The sequence below is a fragment of the Lemur catta genome, chromosome 16 (assembly GCF_020740605.2).
Source record: "Lemur catta isolate mLemCat1 chromosome 16, mLemCat1.pri, whole genome shotgun sequence".
In the NCBI taxonomy this organism is placed as follows: domain Eukaryota; kingdom Metazoa; phylum Chordata; class Mammalia; order Primates; family Lemuridae; genus Lemur; species Lemur catta.
This window is the reverse complement of record NC_059143.1, coordinates 37,188,539-37,211,976: the sequence shown is the minus strand read 5'-3', so window position 1 is coordinate 37,211,976 and position 23,438 is coordinate 37,188,539. Positions and strand designations below refer to the sequence as shown.

Here is a 23,438-nt window from a genome sequence, read left to right as displayed (position 1 = left end):
TACAGCTATTTAAGAGTATGAAAAAGTTATCCTTGAGGGATACTGAATGAGCTCGAGAAAAAAGCTACATGAGCATTTGGATGAAGTATTTTTTCCAAGACAAGGCTTTTTCCACTCTTCCACCATCCCTTTTGGGTTTTCTGTTATCTGAGAGCAGCAAATAATGCTCCACACTCCTTAATAATTATGTTTTGGTCTTAAATAATTAGCAACTCTTTTGCAAGTATATAAAATCTTATTTCTTTAGAGGCTGATAATTTAGAGAAAGAAAAGACAAAGGATAAGGTAAGTCATGTCATTTGAGAACTCTTAATAAATGTCTACTTGATAATCTTTTACAAATGAAAACTGGTTGTTACGTTTTACTAAGTATGTTACAAATCTATAATTTAGATTTAAGTTCTTTAGCTTTTATGTATTTGCAGAAAAATCTGTTTAAAAACATTTTTGTTCTTATAAACATTATGTAAAAACTAAACATAACACTAGATGAAAACTATTTTGTGTAAGAACATAATTTCAGTTGATCTTTTTCACATAAACTGAAGTGTATGATATGTAAGCACTAACCTTACACTGCACAGCACATGCAGTACTCGGGAGCGATGCCTGCGTTCTCTGTGCCTGCAGCACAGGCACCACCTGGGAGCGTGTCAGAAATCTCAGGCCCCACGGCAGACCCCCTGCATCAGCATCTGAACCGTGTAGCTCTCCAGATGATTCTGATGTCTGCTCTAAGACAGTGATTGTGAGGGCAGGGGGAGCATGTCAGAATCACCTGGGAACCTGCTGAGAGGACACCTGCCAGGGTTCTGTCCCAGTGGTCCAGGGGTGGCCAGGAAAGAGGGAGAGCAGAGGCATTTGCATTGTAAAGAAGCTTCACAGTGATTCTGAGGCAACCTCCTCATTAAGAATAAATCCTTTAAAAATATTTTAACCAAAATCTTGAACTAAAACTTTCCCCATTATTGTCAATAAGCCTTACCCTCCCTAGTTATCCAATTTGTTTCACACTACTGGTGGTTGTGGCAGATTAGAAAAACATGTATTCTCATCTTTTCCTACTAAATAATTACTGACACTCTGCAGAATTTCTTCTCTATTTAAAAGAATGAAAGATTCTCTATTGCTATTTTTCAAAATAATTATCTTCTTGCTAGATAACAGTTCTATAGAAGGCCCAAATGTTTTAGTTTCTTTTCCAATTTGATGCCATTCTGGCCTCCCTCCCCTACTCCTCTATGCTAATAGTTCCTCCCTGTAGCCTGAGCTTAAATTAAACAATTTTAATTTACAACTAATAATTGATACTTGTTAAAATACTGGTTGACGAATAACAATGAGAACAGCTAGCTTTAAAAAAAATCTAAAATTTGTCTTATTTAATAGGCTATATGACATTTAGCCTATTTTTTTCTTTAAAATATTTAATAATTTCCATTAACAATTTCCATTAGGATTGTACCAGATATACATAATAAGCAAACATCTTAGTAAAATTCAGCCTATGTTCCTGCCTACGATAAGCACTAAGCAAAAAAACAGGATTGTAATTATTCTTCTCATGTTAAACTGAAATCAAGATTTCATAGAAAATACTTTTAGGGGTGAATTTGTTTTGACAAAGGTAACATGAAAAACATAAAGCTTTCATCTTTAATTAAGAGAAACCAATTGTGACGTAATTCCTTATTTTATGAAAAAGACATCTGACTTTACTCATCTGTTAAATGGATTAACCAACTACATTTCCCATACTCCAAACAGCAATGCCACTTCAACCATGCTTTAAATATTAAATTACATTCAAAATTATTATGAATAAATCTTTATAGGCAGAATAAAAAATGAACAAAAAATTGAAGACCCTTTTTTCTACAGAGAAATATGTACCTATGAATATATCTGTTGCTGTTTTTACTATCCTAGAATAAGCACTTAAAAGTTTTGCCCTCAAAGCAACTATGGTAGGCAGATACATAGCAGTATTTCTCAAAATGCTTCTGGATTTTCCTTTAGAGCTCCCCAGTATATAAGCCACACAAGAAAACTGTTCTCAGTAACCAATTATTGCCCATTTTACTGGGATTAAAAATGGCATTTCTTGGTCTGAACACCTACCTTATTCATCCCACTTAACTCTTAATTAATTTTGGTAGTTTTAAAAAACTTAAATTCACCTTCAATGGAGAAAAAGAGTTGCCCCTACTAATGATATTCAGAGAGAGGTATCATAGGAACATTACAAAATTATTTCAAGTAATAAAAAGCAACACTAGGCTGGGCACGGTGGCTCATGCCTGTAATCCTAGCACTTTGGGAGGCCTGAGCAGGAGGACTGCTTGAGGTCAGGGGTTCGAGACCGGCCTGAGCAAGGAGCAAGACCCCATCTCTACAAAAAAACCTAGAAAAATTAGCTGGGGCTTGGGGTGGTGCACACCTGTACTCCCAGCTACTCCTACTTGGAAGGCTGACACAGGAGGACTGCTTGAGCCCAGGAGTTTGAGGTTGCAGTGAGCTATTAATATGATGATGCCACTGCATTTTAGTTAAGGTGACAGAGCGAGACCCTGTCTCAAAACAAAAAAAAAGAAAGAAAAAAGAAGAGCATCATTGTTGGAATAAGTGTATAACCTCTCCAGTTAAATATAACTCATTTAAATGTGAAGCATGACTAATTTATTCTTAAAAAGTCACATGACATTACATTAGTCATATATATGTTTAAGTATCCTATACTCCCTCCTAGAATCATCTAAAAGTAATGAAATTATGTGTTTTTCATAGTAAGCAAACCTAAATTTCCATTTGGGCAATAAGATGGCATAACTGGTGCAATTAAATTTAAGATATTACTTTTATTAAATAAAAAAGTTACACTATGATTTTTATATACTGTTGAAAACAATGACTGTTTTATTTGTGTAAAGGCAGCAGTAGTTCCCACTACTCTCTCATAATGTTATTGTTAAGCCTTGATTTAGTTCCAGAAAATAATAGGGTAAAATTTTCATAGTTTCCTAGATCTGTTTACTATAAGGGAATTTTAGAACATGAAGGTAAGATAAAACAGATATAAAAGAACATTTTTAGATAACAATTTTTCCTTGGAATTTGGTTAAAATTTGGCTTCCTCTCAGAATTCTGTACTCACATCCACAAAAGTAAGTTTCTATTTTAGTAGCCTTAAAAGAACTAGGTGAGAAAAGATTATTACCTATAACAATAAAAAGCAAATACTTTGGCAAGTGTGAGTAAGAGTACTATTAAGTAAAGACATTCACCAATACATTTTTAACATCTCTTAGATGTGGTATAGGTTATAAATTAGCATTAAAGCATCATGGTTATTTGATTGAAGGGTACTGGTGGGCATTAACAACACATCTGTCCCCCAAAGATGTGTACTTCATAGAGAAAAGTAAGTCAAGCAAAGTGGTAGGGGAGAATAAAACACAGAAAACACCACAAATCTCAGGACATTATCTCTTTTTGTCTGAAAAAATGGGTTCCCTGAAGCATGGAAAAAACTTCACAGTGGGAGTGCTTCTATTCCGTTATCAGGGGAGGGTTTGATGCAGATTCTGGCCATTCATACACATCTGGCAGCAGGGAATCATATTCACTTCGCCATAGTCTTTCTTTAACATATTTGGCCTTGTCTTCAGGTTCTGGGTATCGGAAAGCCATTTTATTAGCATACAGGTATTCTGTAACCTGAAAAATAAGTAAGATTACTGTATTTACTGAGAAAATATATAAATATAAAAATAAGTAAGATTACTGAGTATTAACCTATTAGAGAGACAAGGTACTATAATAACACAGAGAAATGAATTTAGAAGAATGACATTTTCCTTTTTCAAAATAAAAAATAATATTACTAATATTACTTTGATTCATTTCAAAATATTTGGAAACTATGAAAAGTTTAAAAGATAAAATCAAACAAATTTAAATTCTACTATGTGTCAATCTAGTGCACATAGTCAGGTAACCTGCCCCAGCCCAGGCCACTGCCCCCAACCCTGCTAAAAGGGTGGGCTTAGGGGGCCATGTTGTGCAGGAGACTCTGCTTCCTAGTAGCCATAGCTGACTTGACCAGGGTGAAAACCTAACCCAAGGTGAGCCAGCTGACTTTGCTCTAGAATTTGGATTAACAGATATAGAAATTATTGTACATCAGGTGTTGGACACTAGAACTATAAATTCAAGTAAAGTTAGGGCTAGAATCTATACATGGTAAAACTCACACCACCATCACTGAGTGTCAGGCATGTTCTAAGTGTCTTACACAGATCTCATTTAGTCCTGAAGAACCTTATAAATGCTATTATTACTCTCATTTTACATATGAGGATCCCAAAGTATAAGGACTTAAAGTATTTGTCCAAGGTAGTTAAGTCAGAGCTGTGTTTCAAACTCAAAGCATTCTGATTCCAGATACCAGACCCTAAACAGTTAGGGTCTTCCCCACCTAAGGTGGCTTGAGTGGATATCTGATCTTGGCAAGCAAGCCACATACCACAATTGGTGGTGAGGATAAGCCCTTTAAACCTCAGTTTTGATGTAAAATGAGAAAGGTGAAAAGCTTCCTTACAGGGTAGTACAGTGCCTGTCATACAATTATGTTCTCAAGTTATGGTTTTAACTTAAAAAAAATGTAGTGACACGTGGTAGAGAAAATTCAAATAGTCATGTCTCTCTCCTCCTCCTCTAATTCCCATTCCCAGTGGTGACCACTATTAACGTTTTGTGTCAGAAGCTTTCTAAAAGAAAACTTTAAGAATAAAATGGTGGTTAAAAAATAATCCATGGTTCCAAGAGCTCAACCTCAGTGTAATTTGTGATGGAAAATGTGTTGAATTGTTTTCTATTCTATTATAGAATACATATTTGACCAATATTTTAACATCATTAACTCGAAAACAAAGTAGGCAAGGAATAGTCCTCAGTGGCAAGCAAGAGCAATGAAGATCTGAGAAGATTTAAAAACCAAAGTGCCAAATAAACACCACACATGTCATTAGTACAGTTTGTTGAGCAAACTTTTTCTCAGTTTTTGTTATTAAACGGGAAAAACAGAAATGATATGAAAAGATAGGCAAAGATTTCTGCTTCCAGGAAGGTAGAGTAAACACACTTTTCCCTATTCCTTCCACTAAATACAACTAAAACCCCCAGGACATTGTATACAAAAACAAACATAAGACGACTCTAAAAGGAGATGTGTACCATGACAACTCACTAATGCTGTAGACTCCCAAGTGTGCAGTAGAGAAGCCACCCTTGGAGAGCTGAGTGTGTGGCCTGCTAGCATGAGCTGGGGGTTGGGGCAGGGGGAAGGTTTTGGAGCTGATGAGCAGTATTAAAATACATAAAATAAATAGCCAGGTGTGGTGGCTCATGCCTCTAATCCCAGAACTTTGGGAGGCCAAGGTGGGAGGATCACTTGAGGCCAGGAATTCGAGGCATCAGTGAGCTATGACTGTGGCAGAGTGAGACCTCGTCTCAATCAATAAATCAATATATAAATATGTACATAAATAAATGGAAGAGAGAAGAAGGCAGACCAGACATACAAACTCTTACCTGTGGCAGAGCATGGGAGGGAGAATGAGGCACTGGCCACCACACATGCAGGTCAGAAGTCAGCTAAAATTTTAAGGAACTGTAAAGGTCAACGTGAGCTAGTGTTTTTGTCTGGTATAGCCACAAGCCTCAGACGCAAAGGAGGGGGGAGTCTGCATTCACCGGCATCTCTTTCCCGCAGGCCTCTAGTGGTACCCACAGAAAAAGATTAGGGGCGAGGCATGAGATCAGAGTGGGCAAGCAGGAGGGGACTGGTAGCTAGAAGAGAAGCCACACACAGCCCTGCCCACATGGCTGAGAGGAGGAGATCAGGGGCTGAGGGTTGGGGTGAGGACAGGCACAAAATCTGCCTATTGTGGCCCTTTTCTCCTTTGTTTCTAAAAAAGGAAAGCCTTACAACCACTGCAGAAGCAGCAAAGGGGGAGGAGACGTGAACCTGGGGCTGTGCTCCTATACTATTAATAATGACCTCATGTACTAGCCTTTTATTTGGACATATCAGGGATCTCTTAACTGACCAACATATTTCCCTAAATCTGCCCCACCTGTAATGTCATTCTATAAATTGTAAAGTTGAACTCAGTCATCCTAGTTTTAGTGTCTAAAATCTTCAATTGTCTTGCAGTAGTAAGGTAATCAGACTCCTTAGCCTGTCATTTGTATATTTCTACGAGCTGGCTTTAATATAACTTTCAGATTTTCTCTTAGGCCATTTTCCTACCTATACCTAAGACTCCAGCTCAACTGGACTGGTGTCTGTTCCTTAAACACATCATCCTTTCCCAATTTCCAATCTTTGGTTAGGTTATGAGCATCAAAACAATGCAACAATAAAATAGTCAAAAGGGTAAAATCTTATGATCATCTGTATACAAACTGAATATACGGTTGATAAATTCCACATCTAATCCTGATGTTTAAGAAAATCTTAGTAAACTAGGAATAGAAGCCCACTTCTTTAAAAAAGATAGAAAATTCTTATTTTAATCAAAAGCTAGCATCCCATTTAATATTAAAATACAAGGTTGTTAGCTGGGCATGGTGGCACACACCTGTAGTTCCAGCTCCTTGGAAGACCAAAGCAGGAAGATTGCTTGAGCCCAGGAGTTTAAGACCACCCTGGGCAACATAATGAGACCTCAGCTCTATATTTAAAAAAAAAAAAAAAGGATACTGCCTTTATCAACCTAATTGCTTAAAACTGTTCTGCAGTTCCAGCTAATTTATAGTAAGATAGAGAAAAAAGAGCTATATATATTTAAAAAAGAAAAAAATTATTTGCGGGATGACTCAATTCCAAAAGAACTGAGAAACTCTGAAAAGAATTAAGACTGTTCATAAAGAAACTGGTTATCAAGTAAACTCATAAAATTAATACCTTTTCTAGATATTAGAAATGATCAGTGAGAAAAATATATGGGAAAAAACCTTTCATAGATTAATAAAATTTTTAAAATATTTAGGAAAAGAAGTAAAAATGTCACATTCAGATGAAGAAAACAACAAAATTATACTGAAAGACTTTTTAAAAAGACCTTAAGTGGAGAGAGATATTGATTGAGGAAGACTCAACATTGAAAGACTTAATTTCACCAACCTAATTTATAAATGTAACAATGTCATACAAAGTTGCAGGATTTTTTTTGAGTTCTGAATTTAAAAAACTCATACAAAAAAATTTCCCAAAGAATATACAGTTCAGAACAGGCAAGAAAATACTGAAAAAGCATAATGATTGGAAATATAAAGTACCACTTTTTTTTTTTTTGAGACAGAGTCTCCCTCTGCCCCTGGGTAGAGTGCAGTGGTATCATGATAGCTCACTGCAACCTCAAACTCCTGGGCTCAAGTGATTCTCTTGCCTCAGCCTCCTGGGTAGCTGGGACTACACCACCACACCCAGCTAATATTTTCTATTTTTGGTAGAGATGGGGTCTCACTCTTGCTCAGGCTGGTCTCAAACTCCTGAGTTCAAGGGATCCTCCCCAACCCTGGCCTCCCAGAGTGCTAGGATTACAGACATTGAGTTACTGTACCCAGCCAGTACCGAATGTTAATATACGTTATATACACTATGATAATTAAAACAGTGCCAAACAGTAAACAAAAATGGTAGGGAACAGACATGCCAGGAAAAGATTCAATTCCCAATCAACTGGAAACAACAGATCATTAGTCAATAAATGTTGCTGAGGCAACTGGTTAAAAATGTTCCCTATCTCACATCATACCTTAAAATAAATCTCAGAAGGATTAAAAAGTTTTATATTAAAAAATCTAGGTAGATATTTATGATTTTGGGGTGAGAGAAGGCACTAATAGTCATAAAAGCTGAGGAATGAATCCACAAAATAAAGAAAACAGATAATTCTGTAAAAAACTTTTTTAAAAAATGGCATGTCAAACAATTTCGTAAAGTTAAAACAAACGACAAATGGGAAAATATCTGCAACATATCAACAAGAGGATCACTATATTTAATATATAAAGAGCCCTTACAAATCAATACTAGAAAGTGGAGGGACAAATATCTCAATATAAAAATGAGCAAAGGTCATGAAACAGGGAGTTCACAGAAGAAATACAATTGCTGAATAAACACAAAACAATTCTTCAATCTCACTAGTAAAATAAGTGCTTTAAATAAAAATGAGATGCAATTTTCACCTATTAAATATGCAAGATTAAAAAATAATTCTATGTATTGGCAAAAGTGTGAGAAAAGATACACTCATATCTAATTGCTGCATGTAAATCAGTACTTTTTTTTCTCAGGAGATACTTGGCAATATGTATCAGATGCCTTAAGCATCTTAAAACCTTTTGTTCTTATGATTAGAATTTATCTCAAAGAAAAATCATCACAAATGCACATAAAGACTTATCTATGAGGATGTTTACTACAGCATTATTTCTGACAATAGGAAACTAAAAATTTAAATGCCCCAAAACAGAGAAATTATGAAACTATGATATAGTAACAAAGAGAACACCATGCAACATTAATGATCACACATGACAATAATTCTTGACTTACAAGGAAAAGGCTTACAGTATATTAAATGGAAAAAGTGCAGTGAGAAACCAATTATAAAACCAGGCACAAGTGACTATATGCATGTATATCTACCTATATATTTATTAATATAAAAAAATAAGACTAGAAGGCACAAACCCAAAATAATAATGTGTGTTACATTCTGGTAGTAAGAATATGGGTGACCTAAAATTTCTTCTTTGAATCCTTCTAAATGTTTCAAATGTATCTAGTGAACTTGTGTTCCTAGTATAACAAAATGTCATTAAAACTTATGTGAAGAGGTATGGATTACTTACTTTAACAGCAATGTTAGTAGACACTTCCTGAATATTAGCAAGCGGTGGGTAAAGTCTCCCTTGAGCTAGCTCTTTCTCCGTCAATTGGCTTGTCAGTGCCTGAAGAGAAAAACAGCATTTTGCTTTTGTTTGTTTAAATAACAGAATAAAGACCTAGTAAAATGGAAAAAGCACTGGGGAACAGAATGATACAGGTAATATAATTCTCCTTTCTCACAGAAATATACTTAAACCACAGCAGAAATTTAAACTGTTCACCAGTAAACAATAAAGAAATAACCAGATTTAAAGAGTTATTGATATATTCTACTTTATACATACAGGGCTTGGCATAATTACAACAGCTACTATGAAAATAGACATTAATATTTATATTAATGTGAATTCTTCAGATCTCATATTGTGAACTCAAACTGGCCAGCTCTCCAAATAATACCAGTACTTGTCCATTAAAAATACACAAGGAGTTATATTTTATCTATGTTATCATAATATGTTCATATATATATATATATATATATAAAATGTAAGTACAATCTAAGTGTTTTAATATGAAAGGATTCATAGTTTACAAATATTGAAAAGTCATGATTAAAAAATTAATTTATGCAAAAGTAGATAGGTAAATCATAAAGTAATTATAGATAACTTCCTTTTCTTTAATAAGGTAGATTTAACACACTGTCTCTCTCTTTCTCTTTTTATTTTTTTGTAAAGAGACAGCAACTCACTATGTGGCCCAGGCTGAACTCAAGAGATTCTCCTGCCTCAGCCTCCCAAGTAGCTGAGACTACGGGTACACAACTACCACACCTGGCTTTCTGCCTGCTTTTAAGATCCATTCATCTTTAAAATTCATCCTTTATAACATAAACAACATTTAAAATATTTACCTTTGCAGCTTCTAGGAAAACGCTGTCACTAATGTGCCGGGTCATACAGAGAATAACAGCTAAAGCCACACCTAGAATACATTTTAAGTAGTTTATTTAGTAAGGTCACTTTTCAAATTATGAAAGGAGTCAAATTCCTAATGCAAGCAAATAAATGGCAACCCCTCCCCCATCCCAAACAGCTTCTCCCAAAGCAGAAAGCAGCCAAGAGAAAACAGAAAATCAAATAAAATGATCTTTGTTATAATTCTTATTTGCTAAATAGTTTTAGAAATATCAAATGGCTTTTCTCAATTTAGTTTTTACATTTATCAAAATGACAAAGGCATACAATTTATCAACTCTTGTTACAAAAAACGCCAGTTCCCAGCCCACCCCTAACCCTCCAATTCTTGCTCTACAGAGGCAACTACTTTCAATTCTTTTGGCTGATTATCTTAATATTTATCACTCTCACTCTTAGGTAACTTGCTTATATTTTTTGTGATTTCTGAGTTTTAGAGATCACTGAGACTCCTTCCTGTGGGAAATAAGTATTTAGCTCTCTTTTGTATTTCCAGCCTTCTCCTTTCTTCCCAATATAGTTAGAGCATAATTTTGGTTCAATCAATATTCAATGTTTATATTATTATGACTTCATAAATGTTACTCACAGCCAAGTCATGCATTAACATTATAGCATGACTTACTTTTACTCTTCTGCATAACTTTGTTTTTCCTGATTATTATTCTTTTTTCTTTTCTTTGATTTTTCATGATTTAATATCATTTTACCCTGAAACTCTCATTCAACTGCTTAAATCTTCTTCTATTTTAGCTACTTTATGTAGTCTCTAATTTCATCCTCTAGAACAAATCTCTGCTGAAGCTCTGATGTGGTTGTTCTCCCTTCCAGGTGTGGAGCTGTCATCCTGGAAAATCCCTTTATCATCATGGGGGCTCTCTTTGCTTCTGAGTTGAGTTCATTACCTAAATCCTGGGCTCAAGCTATCCTCCCACTTCAGCCTCCCAAAGTGGTAAGATTATAGGCATGAGCCACCGCGCCCAGGCAACACTCATTTTTACCTCTACTACCAGGTCATTTTTATGTCTATATTTATAGTGCTCATAACTGTTATTAATAAAGTTAGGACACTAAAGTACTGTATAAAAGTAATCAACTTCCAAATTCCTTAATATATTATATAAAAATACATGATATAAAAAATGGCTTTGTTAAAATCAGCAGAAAAGTATTCCTTTTCATGCCCTCATGCCTTTATGTCATAAAAATATTACTGAATAGAACAGATTGATTTTGAACATTATCAAGTTCTAGAAAGAGATTTATCAATGATGGGACTGTTTGTATTATAGATGCTAGGTCTCAAGAAACAACCACAACTTCGTTAGGGAAAAAGGAGGAAAGCTAATATACAAAAGCACTAGGATACTTTGCAGGTCTAAATAATACTTTCTTTGACAACAGTTATCACATGCTTGCCTGATGCCAGCCTATGTAAGCTATCAGTCTACTTGTCATATCTTAATTGGAGCCTGCTGCCAGCTCTTCAGGGAAAGGCCCACAAGAAGAAGAAAGACACAAGTACAAAGGAAACTCATACCAAATCCCTATTTTACTCAACAAAGTCTTTCCTTAGAATAAATGCACAATTGGGGATCACCCGAAATGCATGGAAAAAAACAGCACAAAGAAAGAAATATTTAAAAGAATCCAGGCCGGGCGCGGTGGCTCACGCCTGTAATCCTAGCTCTGGGAGGCCGAGGCGGGTGGATCGCTCGAGGTCAGGAGTTCGAGACCAGCCTGAGCAAGAGTGAGACCCCCGTCTCTACTAAAAAATAGAAAGAAATTATCTGGCCAACTAAAAATATATATACAAAAAAATTAGCCGGGCATGGTGGCTCATGCCTGTAGTCCCAGCTACTCGGGAGGCTGAGGCAGTAGGATCGCTTAAGCCCAGGAGTCTGAGGTTGCTGTGAGCTAGGCTGATGCCACGGCACTCACTCTAGCCCGGGCAACAAAGTGACACTCTGTCTCAAAAAAAAAAAAAATAAAAATAAAAGAATCCTAATAATTCTCCAGAGATAGTTGAAAGAATACTGCTGTCCCCTTTTTAAAAAGCAGCTATTTAAAAAAGCAGTTCTAGAACAAGAAAAAGGTACTGGGAATAAAAAAATAAGTTGTTGAACTGATTGAATTGATGACAAATGATATTAAGCATTTAACTTAATTTCCTTTGGTATGCTACCAGTATTATGGTTATATTTTTGAAAATAAGAATACTTTTTTTAAAATTTCAGCATATTACAGGGGTACAAATGTTTAGGTTACATATAATGCCTTTGCCCCATCCGAGTCAGAGCTTCAAGCATGTCCATCCCCCAGATGGTGCACACCACACCCATTAGCTCTGAATATACTCATCCCCTCCTCTCCACTCTACCTGCCTGACACCCAGTGAATGTTACTACCATATGTGCACATAAGTGTTGATCAATTAATACCAATTTGATGGTGAGTACATGTGGTGCTTGTTTTTCCATTCTTGTGATACTTCATTTAGTAGAATGGGCTCCAGCTATATCCAGCATAATACAAGAGGTGGTAGATCACCATTGCTTTTTGTAGCTGAGTAGTACTCTGTGGTACACATATACCACATTTTATTCATTCACTCATGTATTGATGGGCACTTGGGTTAGAAATAAGAATACTTTTTAATTTTTTAGAGATACATACTGAAGCAGTTGTGAATGAAATTATATAATGTCTCTCATTTGCTTTAAAATAACTCAGTGAAGGTGGCATAGGTGGGAGGGACTATAGATTAAATAAGACTGGCTACATGGTGATAATTGCTGAAAAGTGAGAGACTGAAACATAGGACTGAATTCAATTATTTTCTCTAGTTCTGTATATGTGTGAAATATATATTATTGTCCATAATAAAAAGAAAAAAAAAGACTTGAAACAAAAATCCCAGTAACCTTTAGAAATCTAAAGAGAAAATTTTAAATTTTAAAGATTTTGAGAGAGAAAAAGCTAGTTAATGTATAAAGGAATGATAATCTCTCTGCCATCAGATTTCTCATCAGCAACTCTGGCCACTAGGTGTGAATGGAAGAATGTTTTCAAAGTTCTGAGGAAAATGACTTTCACTCTACAAATCTCTACCTTGCCAAACTATCAAGTGAGAGCAAAATAAAGACATTTTCAGATATGTAAAAACTCAGGAAGTTTTCATTCCGCATTTCAGAAAAGAAACTTTCTCAAAGATGTATTCTAGAAACATGAGTCAGAGAAGGAACAGAATAGCACATATGGGTAGGAGAGAGAATAACATGGGATACAAGCAACAGTTTGCTGCAGAGTAAGAAGAAATGAAGAACAGTGGCAAGAAATTAAAGGAGGATTCATTCATTACACTTGATTACTTGAAAGGTTTTGAGTGCCAAAAATTCAGTGATATAAAACTGCATATTCTAGTATATTTATCAAATCACACTCTTGTTTAGATCATGAATAACATTTACATAAACATGGTTTTGAATATTCAGAATCAATCTGTAGACAAAACACAGAAGACAGAAGAATACAATGTGAATTTTAAAAACCTCTCTAAAATGTAGAAATATTAATGACCAAAATTGAGATGGAGTAAAAAATAAGAAAGCTAAACATCAGATTTTTTTTACTTTTCACTGTGACAAGCTAATAAAAACTTTTAAGTTCCTAAGAAAAAGTTCTTTAAGTATGCTATATAAAGATAAAGGTAACTACTGAGAAAAACTAAAAGTAGTAAGACTAACTGAGCAGTAGAGAGAGGAAGCAAGGTATTAGAAGATACTGTGCACTATTACTTATATTTCATAGTGAGACATTCATACATACAGTTGAGTTGGAAGAATTAGTAAAGGGAGATAAGTGTATCAGCTATGATGGTAACCACCAGAAAAACTCAAAGACCACCACTGGGACAGTGGTTACATCTGAGAACTGTGATGAGGTAACAAGGGGAAATACAGAGCGTTAAATAATTTTATACCATTCTGTTCCTCTACATGAACCATGTACTATATCATTTCTATAAGGAAAACAAGGTTAATTAACAATATGAATAAATTTTCAGAGAAAATAAAGCAAGCTGGATTTGCTGAATTTCTTGACTTTCTCTGTACATTCATACAAAAATTCTGTAAGTATTGTTGCTCAGTTTTTCAATCTTAAATTCCAAAGAATTCCTGAAAGTATTTTTATTTAATTAACTATTACAACATAAATAATACATTACCTGGAAATATATATGCATTGTTTCCTTGACCTGGTACAAAGACTCGCCCATCGCTGAGTTTTACTGGCCCAAATGGACTGCCACTGGCAAACAAACACCTTCCCTGTTAATAAAATGAAATAACTTCATTTTTTTTTACTTTATATGGATTAGAAGAGTGAGGTAAATTCATACCAAACTAAACCCTGTAGTAAAGCAGACCAATACATTACTTGGAAACAAGGCATAATTTACTATATTATATAACCCTGCGGTCCTCAATCCCTGGGCCACAGGGTAGTACCACTCTGGTCCATGGCTCCGTTAGGAACCAGGCCACACAGCAGGAGGTAAGCGGTGGGGAGCAAGCAAAGCTGCATCTGTATTTATAGCCGCTCCCCATCACTTGCATCATCTCCTAAGCTCCGCCTCCTGTCAGATCAGCTGCAGCATTAGATTCTCACAAGAGCAGGAACCCTACGGTAAACTGCACAGGTGAGGGATCTACGCTGCATGCTCTTTATGAGAATCTAATGCCTGATGATCTTAAGTGGAGCTGAGGTGGTCATGTGATTATCATTAGCAGAGAGGTTTGACTGCACAGAGACCATAATAATTGCTTGCAGACTCATATCAAAACCCTATCCATAAGTGGCAAGTAAGAATGTAATAATAATAGAAATAAAGTGTACAATAAAATACAATGTACTTGAATCATCCCCAAACCATACCTGTGCCCCACCCCCACCCGTGGAAAATCTGTCTTTCATGAAACTAGTCCCTGGTACTAAAAAGGATGGGGATTGCTGATATAACCCTTTCATTATAATCCTTTTATAAAAATGAGGTTCATTTTTACTCATAGTGTATATTCAATAAATAAATAAATAAAGTTGAAAAATTAATTTTTAAAAACATGACACTTCCATTTCCTTTAAAAAATTTAAAATGTAGATGACCAATAAATACCATCCCAAATAATAAAGACTGATGTCAACACCTCTGAATGAAGGAGGAACATCAAATTTAAACTGCTACCACTCACTGTACATCTGCTGTTTTTGGCTCTGTACCAGATGCTTTATATGTGAATTCAGCGAGTTCAGTCCTCATGAAAACCTCATGAGGCTATCATCATCTCCATTTCACTGATTTAAAAAAAAAAAAATCAGAAAACCAAGACTTCAATATACTTTCAAGTACAAAGTCACACACCAAAATTGTAGCAGTTGAAGCTGAATCCAGATTTTTTTTTTTTTTTTTGAGACAGAGTCTCGCTTTGTTGCCCGGGCTAGAGTGAGTGCCATGGCGTCAGCCTAGCTCACAGCAACCTCAAACTCCTGGGCTTAAGCGATCCTACTGCCTCAGCCTCCCGAGTAGCTGGGACTACAGGCATGTGCCACCATGCCTGGCTAATTTTTTCTATATATATTTTAGTTGTCCAGATAATTTCTTTCTATTTTTAGTAGAGACCAGGTCTCGCCCTTGCTCAGGCTGGTCTCGAACTCCTGACCTCAAGCTATCCACCCGCCTCGGCCTCCCAGAGTGCTAGGATTACAGGCGTGAGCCACCGCGCCCGGCCTGCTACAATTCTTGATCTACACTATCACTCAATAAACAAAACAAAAACAAAGCACAAACTAGGCTTACAAAAAGAACTGATAACCAAGAGGGAGAAAAAGACAAATAATAAAAATGATTCACAGAGAGTGAGATATTTGTTATTACCAGAAACCTTAATTATAATTCATATATTCAAGAAATTAAATGATTAGATAGAATATTTCAGCAGAGAACTGCAAGCTTATACAAAAGGATTAAAGAAATATTTAGAAATTCTTGTTTAAATTATGAGGTATAATAGTACTGTGATTTTATTTTTAAAAGAATCCTTAACTTTTGAAAGATGTACCATAATATTTATAATAAAATGATATGATATCTGAGATCTCCTTCAAAATGATCTGTGGTATGTGAGATGCAGAAGAAGCAAGATTAGCAATAAGTTGATTTATTTTTGAAGCTAGGTATTAGTACATTGGAGTTGATTATACCATTCGCTCTTTTCTGTACGTTTGAAATTTTCCATAGTAACTTTTTTTAAAGGAGTAGAAACAAAAATTTTATCATAGATTTATTAATCATTCTCAAGGGCATAACCTAACAATTAAAACTGTTAGATATCATTGTAAACAAGCCTTCAAAAATCACTTCCGCGAGCCACTTAAAGATTAGTTACAAAAACAACACAGAAAGTGATTATGTACTTTCTACAGAAGGTAGGAAAAAACTGAGCTGTCCTAATGGTATTATAAGCAGGTATTTTAAATTGGCATATAACCCAGTGGCATTTTCAAAGAATCCAAAAGCACTGAATCTCAAACAATTTGGATGTAAATAAAAATTTGTTCCACACAGCTGTCAGATGACTCAAAAAAAATGGTTCCAGTAAAGATAAACATTGACAGTGAAGATGCATTTGAAGAGAGTAAAAAGAATTATCTCATTAAATGTGAGCAGAAGAAAGCAGTATTTGTAAATTGCCTATTTCTATAATACATGATTTTAAGTCTGTCACTAAATTATTATAATTAGAATCAAACAGAAATTTTACAAATGAAAAATATACAATAACTAAAAAACAACAGGTTAGCACAGCTAAAAGAGTAACTGCGAAGTGGAGGACAGGTCCAAAAAAAAAAAAAAATCAACAGACTGAAAGGGCAAAAATGATAGTATATATAGAAAGTAGTGTAAGAGATACATTAGAAATGGTGAAAAAATCTGACGCTGTAATTGGAATCCCCATAGGAGGAGAGAATGTGGCCAAAGAAGAGATACTGGCTAATATGTTTCCAGAACATTAAAACAAAACCAGACATTAAACCACAGATTCAGGAGCACTATAATCCCCAGGTAGAATAAATACAAAGAAAATTACACCTAGCAAAAGGAAAACAGAAGTCAGAAAATAATAAAATGATATCTTTAAAGTGCTCACGTATTTACCAAGTATTACTTCTATACAGAGTGAAAATATCCTTCAACATGAAGGCAAAATAAAGAAATTATCAAGAGAATTCATTAGATCTACAGTTGAGAAAAGGTGTTCTTTTGGTAGAAGGAAAAAGATCCTAGGTAGAAGCACAGGCATACAGGAAGGAATAGTGACAGAAAAAATTAAAATGTACATAAATCTAAATGAATAATTTTTATATAAAATAACAATAATGTCTTTTGGGCTTAAAATATATAGAAAGTCGAAATGCACAACATTAGTGTAAACAGAGTGAGGACATTAAAATGGATTTATAAGGTAACTGCTTTCCGGAATTGATACAATAATTTATAACAGATTTTGAGACCCATGGACACATGATGTAATCTCTAGGGAAACCACTAAAAGAACTGTGCAAATGTATAACTAATAAGCTAATGAAGCAGAAATAATACACATATCAATTCATATAATTATTATTAATACCTCTGTAAGTGTATATGCTTCTTCAGCTGTGCACTCAGCCTGTGCTGTAGGATTACTTAATGCAAATATTACTGGCCTTTCATTGATAGAGGCCATGGCTTTGATTACACCAGGAGTGAAAAGGCGGCCAGCTCCTGCAACTCCTGTAATAAAGGGGGAAAAGGCAATTTCATGACAGGTATAAAAGCAATTTTTATCAATAGCATTTCTACAACAGGTTTACCATAACAAAAGCACAGGTTCATTACAAAGACAGCACTATTTCAGCAATGCAAAATCTATGAGAACACAGTCTCAAATCCGAAAAGAAAACAATAAAATGCTGAAAGTTTTCACTTAAATACTTATTATGTACTACACACATAGCAAATTATGGAAAATTAAAAAAACCAAAAAACTATCTCCATCACTCTCTCAAGAGACAAAACTTGCTACAACATGAATAATCTTTTTTTTTTTTTTTTTTTTTGAGACAAAGTCTCGCTCTTGCCTGGGCTAGAGTGAGTGCCGTGGCCTCAGCCTAGCTCACAGCAACCTCAAATTCCTGGGCTCAAGCGATCCTCCTGCCTCAGCCTCCCGAGTAGCTGGGACTATAGGCATGCGCCACCATGCCCGGCTAATTTTTTCTATACATATTTTTAGTTGACCAGATAATTTCTTTCTATTTTTAGTAGAGACGGGGTCTCGATCTTGCTCAGGCTGGTCTCGAACTCCTGACCTCGAGCGATCCACCTGCCTCGGCCTCCCAGAGTGCTAGAATTACAGGCGTGAGCCGCTGCGCCCGGCCCAACATGAATAATCTTGAGGACGCTATGCTAAGTAAAATAAGCCAGTCACAAGGAGATAAATCATGGGATTCCACTTATATGAGGTACCTTGAATAGTCAAATTCATGAAGACAGAAAGTAGAATGATAGTTGTTAGGGGCTGCAGGAACGTGGAATTGTTTAATGGGTATAGAATTTCAGTTTAACAAAATGAAGAGAGGTCTAGAGATTGGTTGCACAACAATGTGAATGCACTTAATGCTTCTGAACTATATGCTTAAAAATTATTAAGATGGAAAATTTTGTTATATGTATTTCACCATAATTAAAAACTTTTTAAAAAAGATAAGGTTTGTGTCCCAAATGTTAAATTGTTAAACTCTGTGGTACTCCTTATAAAACAGTAAGAATCCAGAAGGGATAAAAGATCATCTTTTTTTTTTTTTTTTAATTTTCTTTTTTTCTTTTTTTATTTCAGCATATTATGGGGGTACAAAAGTTTAGGTTACGTATACTGCGCTTGGCCTCCCCTCAAATCAGAGCTTCAAGCATGTCCATCCCCTAGACGGCACACATCGCACTCATTATGTACATACACACCCATCCCCTTCCCCCCCACATCTGCCCGACACCCGATTAACGTTATTCCTAAATGTGCTCTTAGGTGATGATCAGGGAAACCAATTTGATGGTGATAAAAGATCATCTTGATGAAAGCAATCTACTTTCTTGAAACAGTTCAGTTTAATGACCTTTCCTTAAGCCCCTACAATGTCCCAGACACTGTATTAGGCCATTAGAATATAAAAATGAGTACAATGCAGGCAGCTTGTGGTTGAGAGAAAAATAACAAAATAAAAAGAAATCAGAAAACCTGTAACAGGTGCGATGATAGAAGTATGCAGTGTAGTGGAAGAACAGCATGAAGGAAGAATACTTAAGCCATGGTTGGAGTTTGGGGATGACAACCTGATGCCTCAGCTAAGTAGTACTTAAATAGTCCATCCAGGAAGATTACTTAAATTAAAAACTTTTTTCATTTTATTTCTTGACTCTCCACACGAGTTTTTAGAGAAATGAACTAGAGGACCTTATTGTGCTTAAAAATTCTGATTGAGTTCTAACCAATGAAGCAGCTAATACAGACATCCTTTTCCTGATCATAGGAACATACTGTTTGCGAGTGTGTTTTACTATTTACTCAATAGAGTCCTGTATGAAATAAAATTACAAAAAAAATTAATAGATTCAGATATTACAGGTATACAGGAAATCAAGTAGCACCTCTTTTAAAGACTTTTACATTTTCAGCTGAGAACTTAATGCCATGTTGGCATAGTGTGATGTCAGCTATGCAATGCCTGAGTCAAAACACACTGAAAGTTTTCAGCTTTGTTGCCAATGAGAGTCTTGGACTCTGCATAGGATTTTCGTGGTATAGTCTGCAAATGACCTTGTTCTTTTTTTTTTTTCATGTTTTGAGCCCAACAGTCATACCAACTCTAAAAGCAAAGCATGATAATTGCCTAGCTAGTGTCTAGCACTTCAAAGTACAAGCAACATCTGTAACTGAACTTTCATGTACAGTAACCAAAAAACTATCATAGAAAACATCATCTATGCCAAAAGCTAAGTAAAACTGTCAATTCATTTTTAGTAATCCTACATGGTAGTTATGACTAGCAACATACAGTTAAGGAACAGAATTATTTATCAAAATAACTTTACTTACCAATTATAGCTGAAGGCTTAAGTATATTTACTGCATCTTCAAAAGTATCAGGTATGCTCTCCGGGGCTGAGTGAGTAAATGGTTCTTGATGATTATCTATTTTGGCTTTCCGCCCCTGAATTTTGAGATAAAATACAGTATTTTTTGGTACATACACATTGAAGATGAAGTGAAGAGTTATCATTATGAGTTACAAATTGTTTCTACAATAGAAATATCTTTTCATTTTCATTTACCTTCCTCTTCAGTCCCTATCTTCCAATTTTATCTCCACAGTGTCCATAAACTCAAATATAAAACAAAAATCAAATCCTATTATACCCAGAAACTTTCTAGTCCTTCTCAAAAAGTCATTTACTCTGTGAAGTCCTCCTAAATCCAATATGGCACAAATACCTACAATCCTTTACATGGGCTAGACGAGTTTTAGAGTTAAGAATTTTTCATGTTTTAGAAATGTAATATGGCAATATATCAAATATTATGAGTTTCCCCCTCCCGATAGGCACCCCCATAACTGAACTAACTTAAGAATAGTCATACCAAGTACAAAAGGTTAAGACTACAAAATAGCCTCTCATTAGTTCAGGTCAAGTTTTGCTACCAGGTAAGTTTAGATCAATCAGATTTGCCACCAAATGAATTTCAGGGAAAAAAAAAAAAACTTTAGGTTTTAAGGGCTTTTAGGATTTCAGAATTGCACACTGACATCATGGACTTGTACTATCAAGAGTTCAGAAACAAGAGGAATAGGGAATTCTGGTTCAAGGTGGTTGAATGAAGAAACATGCTTTCCTTCCCAAATCCCAGGTCAAAAATAATAAAAAATAAATCCTTAGTAGTGCCACAAACCCAGAAGAGGTACCACTGACAGACTAGAACAGTAAAGAATTTCTCAAAGATTTAAAGCAGACAAAAACATATTGAATGCAAAAACCAACCAGGCTGAGAAACTCATATTCATATCTTGGTAAGAGAAGACTTCCCCTGCAAAAGTCATTTTTTTTGTCAGAACTCCAGAATAATCCCAGACAAGAACTAGCAAACGCCAGGAAAGAAGCACACCATCATCCGTCGGCTAAGAAGTTAATCAAAGGACTGAAATACAGCCTCAGCAGACCTGGTTCTTGAAACAGTGACTTCTTCTGCCTGCCCCCAGGATTACCAAAGCTTAATATGGGGGTTCAACAGGAGACCCTCAGTCTCAAAATAAGAGGAAGCACTTAGGGTCGCTAGGAGACATTGGAAGCCTAAAGCCCATAGGTCAAGCTACCTGCACACTCTAAGAGAAGCATATACTCTGATGACAGAGATTCTCACCTGTGCTAAGGAAACACACTGTAGCTACCAATACTATATTTATTCATTTTAGACCTGACCTACCAATATGATAAAGAATCACAACACATTTGATGAAAAACAACATTGCAAAAGGAAGCACCAAACTAATTGTGTACTAGTAAAAAATATATATCCCCCCAACAGCATTCTAAAAATATGTTTTATCTTTCTTTGCATCTTGGACACTAGCAAGCACAGTAGTTGCAGCCTCCTTGGAAGGTAGCACAGTTTAACAATTCAGAGCACAGGCTTCAGAGCCAGGCTACTTGGATTTGAATCCGACCTCGATAACTTATAAATTAATGACCTTGGAAAAGTTCCCTGACCTTTTAAACTTCAGTTTTCTCATTTATAAAACTTCACAGGATTTTTGAGAGGATTAAAGGAGATAATACATGTAAAGTCTTATTACAATGTCTGGTACATCTTAAACCATTATTATTTTAAATTATAGGTAGTTTAAGCACTCAAGATTTTTCATGAACACACTTCAGTTTTTCATTTTATTTTTTGTACTAATAGAATACTGGTACTAATTAAGAAGAAAAGATTTCCAAACTGGAGGAAAGTACATTGAGATCACTTGCTCCATGGACGTAAATGCCAAGTGACCAGTATACCATTATATTATGATGTGCACATACAAAATACAATAGCATTGTATACTGGATAGGCTCATTTATAAAACAATTTACCTATATTTCAATGTGTTACACAGTATAAGATATATGATATTCTTAAGATAATAAAAAATGGTAATCAATGTTAAAGAAGGTAGGCAGGCCCTGTGAAAGAGAAGTTCTTTATTATCAATAAATTGGTTTCAGGAGTACATGCTTTTTTCTGGGGAAAGGGTCCATATATTTTTATTAGATTGCTACAGGGCATTATGATTTCCAAAGGGTTAAAGAATTTCTGCTCAAATATCAGATGTACTGATAATACTGTAATTTAATTAAGAAGTTCTGAGTTCCCATTAAAAACCTAATTTTATTAACAGAAGTGTCAAATACAATCATACTTGTACAATGGCTATTTGATCTCTTAAGAGCAAGAGAACAAAGAGTAAGTCAGCTGCCAACATAGAGACTGTGATTTACATACAAAGCAAGTCTTGAGACTAGAGGATCTCTGTTGAAAATATAGTGGAAGGTCCCAACTGGTACAATTTGGATAGCCCAGTGAGAGGCAAGATTTCAAGAAATGATAATATTTTAAAAACTCAACTAAAAATATCACAACAATAACATACTTTTTGCTTCTCCAAATTTTAAATACCTTACCTTAACTAATAAACCATACTTGTCAAACATCCAGATTTTCTCTTGTGCCTCTTGTTCTGAGAGGCCATTTTCTACCATAGACATAACTATGAGATTTGCAATTCCAAGAGCAGCCTGTGCAACAAAACATAAATTTTAAGAATAAAGAGTATAACACAGTGCTTTAATTACTTTATATATGAAGATTATATGTTATGAGCAATATTTGGTTTATTCTTCCCTCACAAATCAAACAATGTTGATTCTTTGTGATATTCCCTCTAAACTTAAATTGTTTATTTTACAAAAGAAGTCTTGAATTCATACCCTCTATCTCAAAAAAATTAGAAGTTCATTATGGTCTTTTCAACATTCTGTCCCAGTTTCCAATTCTAAAGCAGAGTGGTGGTTTTTGTTTTTAGAAGTTTACAAGAACTTACCTCTCCTGCTCCAAGAAATAAGATTTTGTGTTCTGAGATAGGCTTACTAGTAACTTTTTGTGCTGCAAGAAGACCTGCTAGAGCTACTGCAGCAGTCCCTATAAGAAAAACAAAGATTTTTGCAAATAAAAAATGGGCATAATAAAAATGTTTAAAAAAGTAGGAATCAAAAATCTAAAGTTTTCTTTTTGTTTTACCTTGAATATCATCATTAAAAGTACAATATTTTTCTCGATATTTTCTCAAGAACCTGAATGCATTATGATTTCCAAAGTCTTCAAACTGAATAAGTACGTTCCGGCCATATCTAAAAACAGCAA

The 23,438-nt window shown here is 35.1% G+C and overlaps 1 protein-coding gene and 1 non-coding gene across 3 annotated transcripts in view; one reads left to right on the top strand and one right to left on the bottom strand.

Moving 5' to 3' along the window:
- Positions 1-2,838: 2,838 nt before the first annotated feature.
- Positions 2,839-23,438, bottom strand: part of ME2 (malic enzyme 2) — a 51,989-nt gene continuing 31,389 nt past the window's right edge. For both annotated transcript variants that reach the window (XM_045528054.1, XM_045528055.1), the window contains 9 exons: positions 23,316-23,425; positions 23,119-23,216; positions 22,700-22,813; positions 20,076-20,190; positions 17,577-17,719; positions 14,114-14,216; positions 9,822-9,892; positions 8,929-9,027; positions 2,839-3,717 (listed from right to left, as the gene is read on the bottom strand). In XM_045528054.1, coding sequence (XP_045384010.1) covers positions 3,550-3,717; positions 8,929-9,027; positions 9,822-9,892; positions 14,114-14,216; positions 17,577-17,719; positions 20,076-20,190; positions 22,700-22,813; positions 23,119-23,216; positions 23,316-23,425 — 1,021 coding nt within the window. In that variant the 3' untranslated portion in view covers positions 2,839-3,549. The remainder of the gene's footprint in view (positions 3,718-8,928; positions 9,028-9,821; positions 9,893-14,113; positions 14,217-17,576; positions 17,720-20,075; positions 20,191-22,699; positions 22,814-23,118; positions 23,217-23,315; positions 23,426-23,438) is intronic.
- On the top strand, positions 5,229-5,308 carry LOC123621981. Its single transcript, XR_006729359.1, has one exon. It is a non-coding gene; the product is annotated as a small nucleolar RNA SNORD55/SNORD39 (small nucleolar RNA).